This window comes from Armigeres subalbatus, chromosome 1, assembly GCF_024139115.2.
Source record: "Armigeres subalbatus isolate Guangzhou_Male chromosome 1, GZ_Asu_2, whole genome shotgun sequence".
Taxonomy (NCBI): domain Eukaryota; kingdom Metazoa; phylum Arthropoda; class Insecta; order Diptera; family Culicidae; genus Armigeres; species Armigeres subalbatus.
Genome location: NC_085139.1, coordinates 35,795,205 through 35,810,135, shown reverse-complemented (window position 1 = coordinate 35,810,135; position 14,931 = coordinate 35,795,205). Strand labels below are relative to the sequence as shown.

The 14,931-nt window shown below is 40.8% G+C and overlaps 1 protein-coding gene across 1 annotated transcript in view; it reads left to right on the top strand.

Annotated features, from left to right (window-relative positions):
- The window catches only part of LOC134224292 (pyrokinin-1 receptor-like), a 220,522-nt gene that overhangs the window by 146,425 nt on the left and 59,166 nt on the right, over positions 1-14,931 (top strand). Inside the window, exon 3 of the mRNA XM_062703629.1 lies at positions 2,580-3,164. Within this exon, the coding sequence (XP_062559613.1) occupies positions 2,741-3,164 (424 nt within the window). The 5' untranslated portion in view covers positions 2,580-2,740. The remainder of the gene's footprint in view (positions 1-2,579; positions 3,165-14,931) is intronic.

Sequence of the window (14,931 nt, the reverse complement as noted above, 5' to 3'; positions counted from 1 at the left end):
TGGTTTGGATTGGTTTGGATTGGTTTGGATTGGTTTGGATTGGTTTGGATTGGTTTGGTTGGTTTGGATTGGTTTGGATTGGTTTGGATTGGTTTGGATTGGTTTGGATTGGTTTGGATTGGTTTGGATTGGTTTGGATTGGTTTGGTTGGTTTGGTTGGTTTGGATTGGTTTGGATTGGTTTGGATTGGTTTGGATTGGTTTGGTTGGTTTGGATTGGTTTGGATTGGTTTGGATTGGTTTGGATTGGTTTGGATTGGTTTGGATTGGTTTGGATTGGTTTGGATTGGTTTGGATTGGTTTGGATTGGTTTGGATTGGTTTGGATTGGTTTGGATTGGTTTGGTTGGTTTGGATTGGTTTGGATTGGTTGGATTGGTTTGGATTGGTTGGATTGGTTTGGTTGGTTTGGATTGGTTTGGATTGGTTTGGATTGGTTTGGATTGGTTTGGTTGGTTTGGATTGGTTTGGATTGGTTTGGATTGGTTGGATTGGTTTGGATTGGTTTGGATTGGTTTGGATTGGTTTGGATTGGTTTGGATTGGTTTGGATTGGTTGGATTGGTTTGGATTGGTTTGGTTGGTTTGGATTGGTTTGGATTGGTTTGGATTGGTTTGGTTGGTTGGATTGGTTTGGATTGGTTTGGTTGGTTTGGATTGGTTTGGATTGGTTTGGATTGGTTTGGATTGGTTTGGATTGGTTTGGTTGGTTTGGATTGGTTTGGTTGGTTTGGTTGGTTTGGATTGGTTTGGATTGGTTTGGATTGGTTTGGATTGGTTTGGATTGGTTTGGATTGGTTTGGATTGGTTTGGATTGGTTTGGATTGGTTTGGATTGGTTTGGATTGGTTTGGATTGGTTTGGATTGGTTTGGATTGGTTTGGTTGGTTTGGATTGGTTTGGATTGGTTGGATTGGATTGGTTTGGGATTGGTTTGGATTGGTTTGGATTGGTTGGATTGGTTTGGATTGGTTTGGTTGGTTTGGATTGGATTGGATTGGATTGGATTGGATTTGGATTGGATTTGGATTGGATTTGGATTGGATTTGGATTGGATTTGGATTGGATTTGGATTGGATTTGGATTGGATTTGGATTGGATTTGGATTGGATTTGGATTGGATTGGATATGGATTGGATTTGGATTGGATTTGGATTGTTTCTACGTTGCTGCTCCATACGCAGTCTAAATTAAATGATCGTACATTGTTAGATATTTGAACACATTATTACCAATGAAATAAATCTTCATCTTGTATCGTTCCTATATTTAACCAGTCAATTGGAATAAAAGTTTAGTCAAGAACTACAAGGCTTACGGCATGACGTTCCATTCAAAAGACTCAAAGACTCAGTGTCACAAACGTGACAAACATAAGCTGGATGATTCTATTTTTATTTTGTTTGGTGTATGATAAACATATTTTATTCCAATCTCATATCCATTCTTAGAAAGCCTTCTTAACAGCTACTTTATCTTATGCTTCAAGCACCACATAGACTATTGAACGAGCACAATACATGAGATTGAAACAGATAAATGCTGAGAATTTTGACGCTCAAAACATATCTTATCTTGAGCCATCGGGATTTGTATATTTTCAATATTACATAGCAAAACCCGGGATATGCAACAATTTCTATCCCGAATCTAAGGACAACATAAAGGGTCGGGAAATTGATTTTAGTTCGAATAGCTCCACGATTTCACAGCTTTGAGCTTTAAGAAATATTTTTAGCATTGTGCTCTTTAAGGACTTCAAGTTTCAGAGAATGAAAACTTCGAATTCATTTGTATTTGTGCTTTATCATTCTGAAACAATTTCATCCTGATCACCCCGGGGTTACTCATTAAAATTCACCATCCTGAATCTTGATATCCTGTATTGATGGTAAAACTTGATATTCATTCGCCATTCCCTTCTGTCCGGGATGTGACTGGGAGCACATTTCGATTTTATTCCGATATAAGGATCTCGTGTGGAAAAAAAATAAAATCCCCCAACTGTTATCAGTTGTCTCTTTGTATCCCAGCCGCATTGCATGGCGCTGTCCCAATGCTGATACAAAATATTGCTTTTCTTTATCAGTAAATTTGATTTTTATTATGAGAAAAGTATATCTGAGAAAACCCCTCTACGGCAGATCAACGGAAACGAAACGTGGGGAGTTTACGAATTTGAGCTTATTTATGGGGGAATGGGCATCGGAAGCCCCATCGTTAGATGCCTGCAAAGACAAAGACGACGATGAATTGTATTGCGATAGTCCGTCAACGCCAACGAGGCTAAATTGAGTTAAACTGAACGCGCGCGTTGGGCACGTATGTGTCACATTTGGTGCCAATATCTTTCTGCTCACGTGATGATAATCCAAACAGTGTTGTTTGGATAGGACTTCCAATATTTAATCAAATAATACTTATTTGAATCATGGAAAACAATGCTTTATCTTAGAATAAAGGGGTCCAGGCTTTTTGATTCACGCACTTTACTTTAGAAATGCAACATAAATCTAATGAAAGATATCAAGTATTTGCTTTTAATTAAATCATTTTCATTACTTTCTGTTTCGCTTCTTTCAGCATGTTGCTAGCTGACCGTTACGGAGTGTTTCATTAGCACCAGTCAGTGCCCAAGCGCTCTCTGAACACATTTTCCCCTTGGAGCGAAGTCCTTTCCGGAAAAGCGTAACAATTCAGACGAACCCGCCGTCCATTTCCTCCGCTGCTGGCTCAAGCCCATCATGATGGAGCTGCAGCAGGTGCCAACGGATGGCGAAGCCTTTATTGATCGTTCTCTGATTTATCTGGCCATGGTAACGGCAGCATCGTCCACCAGCTTCGCCGCGGATACCGACGAGGGTGGCGGCCCAGGAGCCCGGAACGGAACCAGCGTGGATCTTCTGCTGCAGCAGCCAGCGGTCGTTTCGATCAACGGTTCCAGCAGCGGTGGCGGCGGTGAAATGTTGAACGAAAATTTTGGCACCAAAGCCGATTCCATCTGTATCATACTGCCCATCACCATATTCTACTGTTTCATCTTTGTGGCCGGCATCGTGGGTAATTTGGCCATCTGTATTGTGATTGCCAAGAATCGGTCGATGCACACGGCCACCAACTACTATCTGTTCAACTTGGCTGTTTCGGACTTTTTGCTGCTACTATTCGGTAAGTATTCTAAAGTAGGAAAAACGCCAATGATTTATTACATCGAAATTTAATTATTCATGCAAAGTAGACAGCTTGGAGGACGGGACTGAAATTGAATTTTGCCTTTTGTTAAGCGAAGACCGAATTGCCTCTTATGGTGCGGCACGACAAGACGCAATGTCACCGACCAGGGCGGCACAACTCGAAGCAGATTTTGCATAATTATGTTTCTGTAATTTGATGTTCGTTTAATGGATGCGACTAAGATTTCTTATTAATAGCGGTTGCTTGTGTCGCATCTAGCCACAATCTAATCAATTGGTAAGACGAATAACATCGGGACTAATTACCATTTTATCTTTACATCGTTTCGCGCAGGAAAGATTTTTAGGATATGTTCTTAGGGTCACTTCTAAAATTTTAAGCAGAGGTCCCCTTAACCCATGATATTTCTATTATTTAAAAAAATCATTGAACGACAATATATTTATAGACAATGTGCATACATCAACACGAATTGTAATATTATCCAGTAGCCTTGCAAGCAAAAGCGTAGGATTAGCGGAGATGGTGAATTCGATTCTCGATCCGGAAGAACATGAAGAAGAAAAAGAATAATTGTAATATTCGCATTGTTGCGGAGGATTTGAAGGAAATTATCAGGACCATAGTAAATAGCAGTATGATCATTGGCAGGTAACTTTTAATCCTCTAGGCCCAAAAATTTTCGAGATGAAAATATTGCGTACTCACTTGTCCTAAGACGAGTTTGTACAATCCCATTTAATTCCACCACTTAATTGTACCTTGACAGATACGTATTTCGACCTCAACAGTGAGGTCGTCTTCAGTGTCTCGTACTAGCCTCGACTTACGATACACTGAAGACGACGTTACTGTTGAGGTCAAAATACGTATCTGTCAAGGTACAATAAAGTGGTGGAATTAAATGGGATTGTACAAACTCGTCTTATGACAAGTGAAGACATTCCACTAAAAAGCTCAAAATAATTTTCTTAACAAAATATGCGTACTATTTATGGCGGAGTGTAGATGGAAGATGGTTTATAGACGAGGCGAATGAACCACGAGTTGCAACAGCTGTTGGGAGAAACATTGTTAACACCACGATACTGCGGAATACTGCGGTGGGCCGGTCACGTAACCAGAATGTTGGACAACAACCCTATGAAAATGGTTCTCGATAGCGTCCGACGGGCACAATAAAGTGAGGTACGCTGCGAGGAAGGTGGATCGATCAGGTGGAAGACGATTTACGAACCATCCGCCTGTAGACATGCACCCATTCTTGGGTGTCTGGTGGCGAGTACTCATTTTGGTTTAAATTATTTGCAAATGAACGATGATCTGTTGAAGCAACGATCGCCTGCTTGGAAGTTGGGCCTTTTTCCTAATTTAGTGGCGTTATCTGCTACATTTAATCGTTTTAGGACCCTTCCCCGTTCATGCAATGCACACTCTTTTCGCTCAGAATTTCACTGATACTGTCTGCCACCACAACTTGTTTGGAAGGCTAATTTAGGAATTCAAACCCAGAACTTGCGTGGATTTCATTTATCTCAAAGGCAAAACAAACGGCGCAGATTACAGACATACAGGCTGGCGACCCGTGCCGAGGGGATGCATGGCCAGTGGGTGAAATAATGAGCTAGGCCTTTAACGGAGCCTGTGGGGTACCTGGGCACCCTCCACAGTAATTGTCCCTTACCGCGTCATGCTAGGCTCTGGCCTAGCAACTCGTGGGATCAAAATGGAAACCCCAGTCAATTCTTCAATTAGTGGTAGTAGTGTAGGCCTCTCGCAAGAGGTGGGTTGTCTAGTTCTCCGCCTAGGAGACCGGAGGCAATAGTCGGCAGCTCGGTGCGCAGCCACCTAACCTTCTCCCCGGCTACGCCTTTAGAGGTTATGGACGGCTCATGGCTTGTGAGGGCGATGAACCGCAAACGCGTTGGGCTTTCGGCCTTTGAGGTGGCGACGGAACAGCTGGACGCCATCATCGACTTTGCGTCATCGAAGCATAATATCAGTAAGGACCTCAAGGGGAGCTTGTTGAAACTTCGAAAGTCGATGTTGGACGCCAATCTGGAGAGGGCGGTCGGGACGGCCAAGTGCGAACCCGTGAAATCCGTGGAGTCGAGGTCTACTCAGACTGAGGCCCAAGGATTCGCGGGCACGTCGGGGGTGACTGCTCCAACGGAGCAGACCCAAAAATGGGGGAGACAATCTCCAGGGGATGAGCTCCCTGGGGGCCGCTCCAAAACGCGGAGGGTTACTAACAAGGGTAATGGGGCTGGTAAGCTGAACCCCGGCCAGGTACCTCCAAAACCGGGGGAGGAAGGACCTGGAAAGGCCGCCCCAGACCAGGGAAATAGAGGGGGATAACGCCTTCTGGACCCTAATCAAGAAAAAGAGGAAACCGAAGACGTCAAGGGCCGAAAAGAAGGCCCAGGCGAATGAGGGTAGCAAGAAGTCTAGGGTAGGCGCCAATCGCTCCAGGGGTGATGCCCTAGTCATCAAGACGGATGAGGCTAAGTACTCGGACGTCTTGAAGGCGATGAGGAGTGACGTCAAGCTCGGTGAACTCGGCGCCGACGTACGTCGAATAAGACGTACCAGGATGGGCGAGATGATCCTCGAGATGAAGCGGGGCGTCTCGCAAAAGGGCGCCGCCTACAAGAAGTTGACGGAGGAAGTCCTAGGCGAGACGGTCAAGATGAGGGCACTCACGACGGAGGTGAATCTAAGGGTTAAAGACCTGGACGAGATCACCGAAGTCGAAGAGCTCATCACCGCACTGTGGCGACAGTGTGAAGTGGAGACTCCCACCATAGCCGTTCGGCTACGGAAAGGTCCGGCAGCGACGCAGGTAGCATTGGTTCGGCTATCTGCAGCGGATGCCTCCAAGGTAGTCAAGTTAGGGAGCGTCAAGGTGGGATGGTCGGTATGCCCTGTGGGCATATACGAGCAACCCGACGTTTGCTTCAAGTGCCTGGAACCGGGGCACAAGCAATGGGACTGCAAAGGCCCTGACAGAAGCAATCTCTGCCGACGCTGCGGATTGGTGGGACATAAGGCTTCCAATGGTTTGATTTGTTCCAGCAAAGCTGTGAACAGCAAACACCCCATGGGGGGTTCGATGTGACCGGCGTTTAAGCGTGCTGCAAAATCACAGTGCAGGTAACGCAGCTGGCTTGCTCGGCCTCACCCGAGTGTTTGGTGTGCACAGGTTTAGAGGAAACGGCGGAACACGTGTTGTTCGTGTGCTTACGTTTTCGCGCAATGCGTGACCACATGCTTGCCACATGTGGTCTGGACACTACCCCGGACAACCTAGTTCGGAGGATGTGTAAAGATGAAGTTGGCTGGAACGCCGTTTTATCGGCTATAGCCCAAAACGTCTCGAAGAAACACAGAAGGTGGCGCGTGGACTCAAGGGTGGCTAGTTCAGGCGCAAATAAGAGGTGGTCCAAGGGATCGGAGTCGGCTCCATGGATCATACCGGTGGTCATGCTCTGTGGTCGAACTCAATCCTTTTATCGAACAAGTGGTCGCGCGAAGAACAACATGGTATCGTCACTTTCGCTTCGGGGATGTAGTCCTGCCTCCCTCGTTTGCTGTTGAAGGTGGTCCCTAACCCCGCACTTCCTGGACTTCCCAGGATGTCTGTTGAGCAGATTCCCCCTCCATTGCTTAGGAAGAAAAAAAACACACACACACAGACATCACCTCAATTTGTCGAACTGAGTCGATTGGTATATAACACTATGGGTCTCCGGGCCTTCTATAAAAAGTTTGTTTTTGGAGCGATCATATAGCCTTTACCGTATACTTAGTATACGAGAAAGGCAAAAAGAATCCAGAACCGTTGCTGGAAAAATGAATATTTCAGATCCGTATTCAAAATGACAGCCCCGAACAATTTGAATCATTGCTGATAATGCATTTTTCTATACACACACATGGTTTGAAAAGCACTTAGTGTTAAAAAAGAGATGTTTTCATTATCTCGATACCTCCCTTCTTCAATATCGGTAAGGAAGAGTCGTTATGCCAAATTTATATGAAGGGTCTGTTCTCCTAACAGGGCTGTATTGGCCTTTTCTTATATGTCTACCTTTAATCAGTGCACTATGGTCCAGGATACAGATTTACGCAGAAAGATGCATTTTACGCCAAAACCATATTTTTTAGAAAAAACTGTTGTTCTACAAAATTGTTTGAAATTGTAAGGCCATCATTATGGTGCAACCAAAAAATAGGGTGGCCCATCATATAAAAAATATTATTTTTTTTTTTATTTCTCGGAATTTTGACATGTTATGTTCTGGAAAATTGTAGCGCAGCTTATTTCAATCAATTTTGCTAAAAAAACTTTTTCTATAGCTTTAAGAGTTGGCTGATTTAGAGCATTTTTTCTAATTGGATTAGGGTGTACCTAAAAAAAACAGTATTTTTGATCTTCTTTTTTTTTGTTTTAGATTTCTCGAAAAAGTCGTCTTCAGGTGACTTTTAGAACTAAAAAAATGCAACTTTTAATGGGTGCATATGCTCAATATCTTTTTCCGATTTTTTTATAGAACATAACATGTCAATATTCCGAGAAATAAAAAAAATATTTTCAATTTTTTTTATATGATGGGCCACCTTATTTTTTGGTTGCTCCATAATGATGGCCTTACTATTTCGAACAATGTTGTAGAACAACAGTTTTTTCTAAAAAATAATGTTTTGGCGTAAAATGCATCTTTCCGCGTAAATCTGTATCCTGGACCATAGTGCAGTGTTGGTAGAATCATGCTCAAATCTCACTCACCGAAGCCTCATGCGCGAGCTGACTCGCTTGCGATTCTGTATGGAGAGCATCGCGCATGAGTTTTTCACGCAGAATCGCATCGTTTCGCTCATTCGCCGAAAAATGATTTCGCTCCAAAAAGTGTCAATACCCAATCGAAGCGTATTTTATGTTTAGGTATGGATTTATAACCCATTGTTTTAAGCAAAGAAAGTTATTCCGATGAATTTAACGAATAGGAACACGTAAAAATCACGCAATGATGCAAATCGCTAGTCGAAGAATGGACGATTCTCTGGGCCATGAGTCGGGTGAGGTTTGCTTCGCGCTTGATTTGAATCGTGGATGAGATTTGAGAATTTGAGTTTTTACCAGCACTGCCTTTAATATCGCTTTTTTTAAATCGAATAGATCTGAAAAGTTTCCCAATATTTTTGGAATCTAATGAGCGTAGCGTAGCAAACACTTTTTTGGAATATTAAATGAATCACACTTTATGTAGACGTTTTCCAGCCAACATCATCGTTAGATGATAACGAAATTTTTCAGTGGGACAATTTGACTCGAAGTTGCCAAACCAACTTGGGACTATTATGCGTAGAAGGGCAGTGTAATGACAATAAGCTACAGAACTTGCTGACGTTTACGCATCCTTTTCTTTCAAGCGCATAGGAAAGATTTGTTTTCCCACTTCCGAAGCATTTCCTGATGAAAATCAATCCCATCCTTTCTATGCACGTGCAAGAGAAAGATAATTAAACGTCAGCAAACCTTATTGTCAATAAATGCCAACAACAGGATCAACTCAGTAGAGCATTAATTTAAAATGGCTTTAAATGCCAAAAACGAAGTTATTACACTAAAGTCAGGGACAATTTTCAGGACTACTCATAAACAATGTTATTAAACATTTTAGGTTTTGTCCGACATTTGTTCCCAGCCCTGCTACTGTGCGATCTAACAAAATTGTCCATTCATCTATTTAAAGAAATTTTGTGTTCTCCAGGAATTGAGCTTATTTTTTCATTATTTGATTTGATTAATTTAATGACATTTAGCATTTAGCCAATAAATCATTCCAGAGGCTAAATTTCGACATGTGTTATTTTGTGTTTCATCTAGAACTTTGTATAACATTACATTGCTCTATGTCTAATATATATATAGCGTGAAACGCTAGTATCACTTATACTAAATCATTATGATAGAGATCATAAAAAGCATTTTTAATTCAGAGTTTTTAGAAATTGCTCTCAATAGATAACGAACAACGATGAAAGCAAAAACTTTTCCGAATCGTAACAAGCCATGATAACAAATTTATCAAACTGCACGCTTAAAATGACTTACATATTTTTGTGTTCCGTTCACACAAAACGGGCCTCTCCTGGAACAACTCATATTATGAGTAACTACGATGTTACTCATTTTTGTGTAACCGATGGCCGATGATTTTCGGTGAGTTCATTTTACACAGCGAGAGAGCAGTCGGAAATCGAACCTAACCTCAATTGTATGTTTTCAAATTAATGTTTAAGTAAGCCAACTTTTCCATACTTATTCGGAGGCTTCTCCAATCGTTTTGATCAACAAAACAAAGTGCGATGATTGTATTCGCACTTTTTTTTTGTTTCGCCATCAAAACAAAAGGAAAAACCTGCGAAAGTACGATTTCTTGCAGCACATTCTGCACACGTTCGCCATCATAGCGACCCGAAGTAGGCAGACCATACGTACCGTATTTAACGGGACAGTCCCGTTTTTTAGAGTTTATTGGGCTGTCCCGTCGTAATCTAAAAATCCTCAATTTGTCCCGTTTTTCATTGATTCGTTCGAAGATCTCCAAAATATTATTCAAACTAATTCAATATTTTCGGCAGGAATCTAAAACCAAATACAAGGAAAGTAGACGAAACCCATCCAAAAAGTTTGAGATGTTAAGTTATTGATGTTGCTTTTAAAAGAATGCTATCCATTTCCAGATTAGGATCATCTACGATTTTTTTTTCTTGCGCAGTGGCTAATTCTATTTTTCTTCAAATTTGCTTTATAACATGTTTTTCAATCGTTTGATTTTTTTCGAAACATGAGGAATCATTCAAAATATTTCTGAAAAATTCTGACTATTTCGAAATCATCCGCTGTTATGAAAACGACGATATTAAAAAATTGTTTATAAATCAGCCGAACAAAATCAAGTTTAAGGCAAAGCGAGGGAAGATATGTTCAGATTTCGGTCCTCACGTAATATAAGGCTAGTTTACAGATCAGGAGCTTTTCTGATAATTTTGCTTCATATGTGTGCGGGGATCTATAGAATTCTGTTGGCCCGATTTAAAATGCAATTCGGTGGAAATCTCCGAGAGTCCGAGCTGTAAACCAGCCTACAAATTAGCCAGGATTTGTTTTATTGTATGAGTGGAGCAATGGACAACGCCAACCATATTTATGGAAACAATTAAAATTACCGTCGTTGGGGGTGATAATGGGTCAAATGGGGGTGAGAATGGGTCACTGTTTCAACTACTTAGAAAGCTTGTAAAATGGATTGAATGTACCTGAGGGCAAGAAGACTAAATATAAGAGACCTTTTTGAACGATTTCGCTCTACGACCTCCAGGCTGCCGGTGAGAGCGATGACCTATTCTCACCCCCAGACCCATTGTATCCCGCGATGGCGGTACATTTTATTAATATTCTTTCCTTGTTGAGATTCTTGTTATTCTTATCTGCAGATTTACGCTCGCTTATATTCATTAAAAAAAGTTTTAGCACGGGAAATCAAATATCCCGCCCTATTGCTCTTTCGAATTTATATTTTGACATTTTTTGTCTTAAAATTATGCCCAGACCGCCTAATGAACTTTGACTATTTATTGATATTTTCAATTGTGCAGGACAGAGTCTAAAATATCCAGTTTTCAGCGAGCGGTAATGGCCGCTAGCTTGCCTGCGGGTTAGTCTCTGATTTGACGTTTCTGGAGGTCAACTGCACCCACCATTCGAGCATTTTGATCAATGTGGTATATGAGAAGGCTTAAATTCACTGAAGGTGCTTACCTTCTTATATGTCACATTGGTCAGAATGCGGTGGGTGCAGTTGACCTCCACAAACGTCAAACCAGAGACTGGCCCGCAGGCAAGCTGGCGGCCATTACCGCTCGAGGAAAACTGAATTCATCTTCATGAAGCAACTTCGGTCCGAATTTTGACAAACATCGCATGAATATTCAAAACATAGAATGAGATAGTTAGATGACTACTCCACCAATTCATTCATGCGACTGTCATTGAGTGTGCTTACCATGTGCAGAAAAAAAAAAACATAATTAGCATTGTTTATGTTGATGTTTACCGTTGAAAGTGCCTCACGGACGAAAATTAGATTCAGTTCTATGTGATAAATTACTTTACTCATTTAAAACGTGTTCATATTTCAGATAATTTATCAATTTGTATAATCTGCATAAAAATTCAATGACTAATATTCAACCGAATATTGACAATCCAGAGCCGACTATGAATGTGTCAGGAAGTGAACTGACAAATGAAGAAAGGTAGACTTCACCAAAAAATTTAGATTATTTTACACTCTGGTTCAGGATTAGAAAAGTTTCTGATATTAGTCAGTAATAAAATCCTTAATGCATGTTTTTTTAAATAAAATTTCAAAATTCCATTTTTTTTAAAATATTTTGAAAAATGTTTTTTTTTTGTTCCTTTGTGTTTTTGTCCGCGTCCTTTTGAAAAATGAAATATTTGTAGTTTAATATTTTTCCACAACTAACTTAATACAATGAAAATGAAAATTAGGCGCATAAATATTGAAACTTCCACAGCTCTTGAATTTTGTCACAAGGTTTTTTTTAAATGTCCCGTTTTGCAAGTGCGTTTGTCCCGTTTTTTCACCGAAATGATCTGGTCAGCCTAACCCGAAGGGACTTTGACAGTTCGAGGCAAACTCACTTACACATATCATGCACATGTGAGACAGTACACAGCGACTGCTTATGTTTCACACAAAATTTTCACTCATAGTGAGAGTTGGCCAAGGCGTCGCCGGGATGTGTGAAAGCTATTCATGCGATGTGTACTTGACTTTAAGCGTGTGGTATTCAAGTGCGAGAAAACAGAACAGGATAGGCAGCTCGCACAGAAAAGTGGTGATTCTCGCTTTTTTCTCGCTCATTTTGTGTTGAGGACCGCACATCTGTGTAGAACAAGTTGAAATGCATCATGAAACACATCACGCATTCGGTGCTGTGTTAAATGATTTCGGAATCAGGAGGGTTCCATCCGATCTGAGTTCACTTCTATGAAATATTTCTAACCGTCATCCTCCACTTCCAACAGGTAAACGATATTTTTGGTTGCTAACTTTCGAAAAATGCGCACTGATTGCTTTCTCAAGCTCTCTATCGCGGCCCGTACCTTTAGTTCCATCCATAAACCACGTGAGTGTGTTTTCCATGAGGGTGAATCTTCTGGCATCCACGGTCCAATGGCGCTCTACCCAACATCGTTTATGATACTTCTTTTTATGGTACCCATACTTTCTGGGTGGTATACCCTAATTTGGCTGATCATTTTGGGGTGAAAGGCAATTAAGCAATTGCCTGACAAAAACTTGCAATTAGTTGAGATTTATCGAGCCTTTTTGTGTTTGTATAGCTATTTTATGTCGAAAATTAGTACGTCGATACCATCGAAGCTTCGTTATCATGAATTAAAAGAAATTAAAACAGAAAAATTGTACGCTATATTATGGTTAGACAAATTAGTCAACTCTTCAAACCCCAGGTATTTTTAGATCTCCTTCCCACTTCGTAGTGAACTTTGTAGCCAGTTAAAATGATGAGTGTTCAAATGTATTCAAATGATGAGACAACCGTTATTAGTTTTTCGGCTTCTAGTTATAGGTGTGAAGTTATTATTTCTTTCAAAACCTTTCCGTGCGATTGAAACTTCGATCCCATTTAAAGATCCAAACATCTGGATCAAAACGGTGGCAATGATCTTCGTGACAACAAATAGGTATACAGTCTAACATTGTAACAAAATGTCCAGCCTGGTAACTAAGATTCAATCGTAAATTTGTCAAATCTATGCAAACTAACATAATCAACTGGTAAGGGTCTATCGAGTCTGCGTGGATTTGACGTAGTTTATGAATGTTTCCAATTGGTTCCACCGTTGCCGTCACCATGCCACAGAACATTATTTACATTACCTGGCAATTTGGAAGAAATAAATAAATAACACAGAAACTCTTTCGTCCCACCTGTTGTCAAAACCCAATGCTGGTTGAATGTGATGAAAATTCAGATCGCATTACATCGAAACGGATAACAATCCAGGAGAAACATCCAAAAGCGAGTGTTTGTATCCAGAGATCAGCCAGAAAGATAGAACTTTTCGGATCACATCTTCTAACCATCATCATCCGCGATGACAAAGCCCCCGAAAAGTTTCAAGTCCCCAATCTCCCCATCACTCTTCTGTGGCGTTTCGCAGTTCGTTCCAGCTCAATAACTTTTTCCATTTTAAAACGGAATCTTTACAATGGCAGAAAAGTGCGCCATCGAGTGGAAAAGCATTTTCATTCCGTTATGGGCCGAATTGAAGCCCTCAGTTGCTCTCACGGTTACAAAGCTGACGGTATTTGGGTTCGAAAGGAATATACGAAATCATGGATGGTAACTTGGCTGAGAATTTTTGAATTTCTAAGCCGCGAAGCGGCGATCACACGTTGGGGTGTAAAGTCAATATTAAAAGAAGTTGGAAACCGTCGCCGTAAAGTTCATTGGTGATTTCTCGCATTTGAAGCTGAATAAAACGCGGTATCAACGGATCATTCAATTATCAAAAGCAATACAAACTGTTTCCACAAAGTGAAAAGGGTGAAACATTCAATTCGATCCGTTTGCCTTCATCACGCAATGCCCTTCTTGGAAGTATCATATTTTCCGTTTTTCCTTTAGAAATGCAGCCCTTTAGGGTATCCAAAAGAAAATTCATCCGCGTCGCATGCCATCAAAAGAAAACCGAACTTTTATTGTACGCCTTTATGAATGATATCTTTATGCCGCAAAGGTGTGAAAAGGCTAACTGTCCATAAATGTGTTTGACGACTGTGGTGAGGTCTCCTCTCTGATACGGTCAACAAAAGGGCAAAGAAGATAAATGGATGTAAAGAAGGTAAGCCAACATTGAGACGGCAGAAAATGCCTTGAATTGATGTGAGCATATCAATAAAATTCATCACATAGATCCAGTACAAATGAGCTTTTCTCGCAAACAAATAAGCTGAACTGGAGTTTGAAAATATTCAAACTGAATATCTAACGATTATTGAGAATTTATTCATCAATATACTCAGGATTTATTTCAGAATTTCATTCATAGATTCCCTTATAAGATTATGTGGGTATTTTTTCTGGAATTCTCCATTACTAATTACGAAATCCTCTTAAAAGCCATGGAGAGGTTCCTTCAGCAGTTTTTTCATAAATATTTCCAGGAATTATCCCTTAAAAAGCTCCATTGATTATTTTTTCCAGAATTCTAACAGGAGTTTGCTACTGGTGTGATGGTTTAACGCTATATTGCGTTTGAGTTCAAGAATGAACTTTGAATATTATTTCAAAAATTAGTAAATGCTATTGTTAGTGCGCCCGTCGATCAGCGAGCCCATTGCGCACCGTACACTACCAACAATGCTCCCATCATTGTGCTACCAGTAAATGACAACATCCGTCATCTACGTCAAAGACCAGTAAATGACAACGTCCGTGTCATGCATGATGATGAGGAGAAAACGATTATCTAACCATAAAGCTACAGCGTGCAAGTGAACTATATCCAGAATTAAGGCTTGTACGCGACAAAATCTGGACACCTTTAAACACGTATAACTTTTGAAATAGAACATCAACGAGTGAAATATTTCGTAGATTGATGAATGTATGTGTG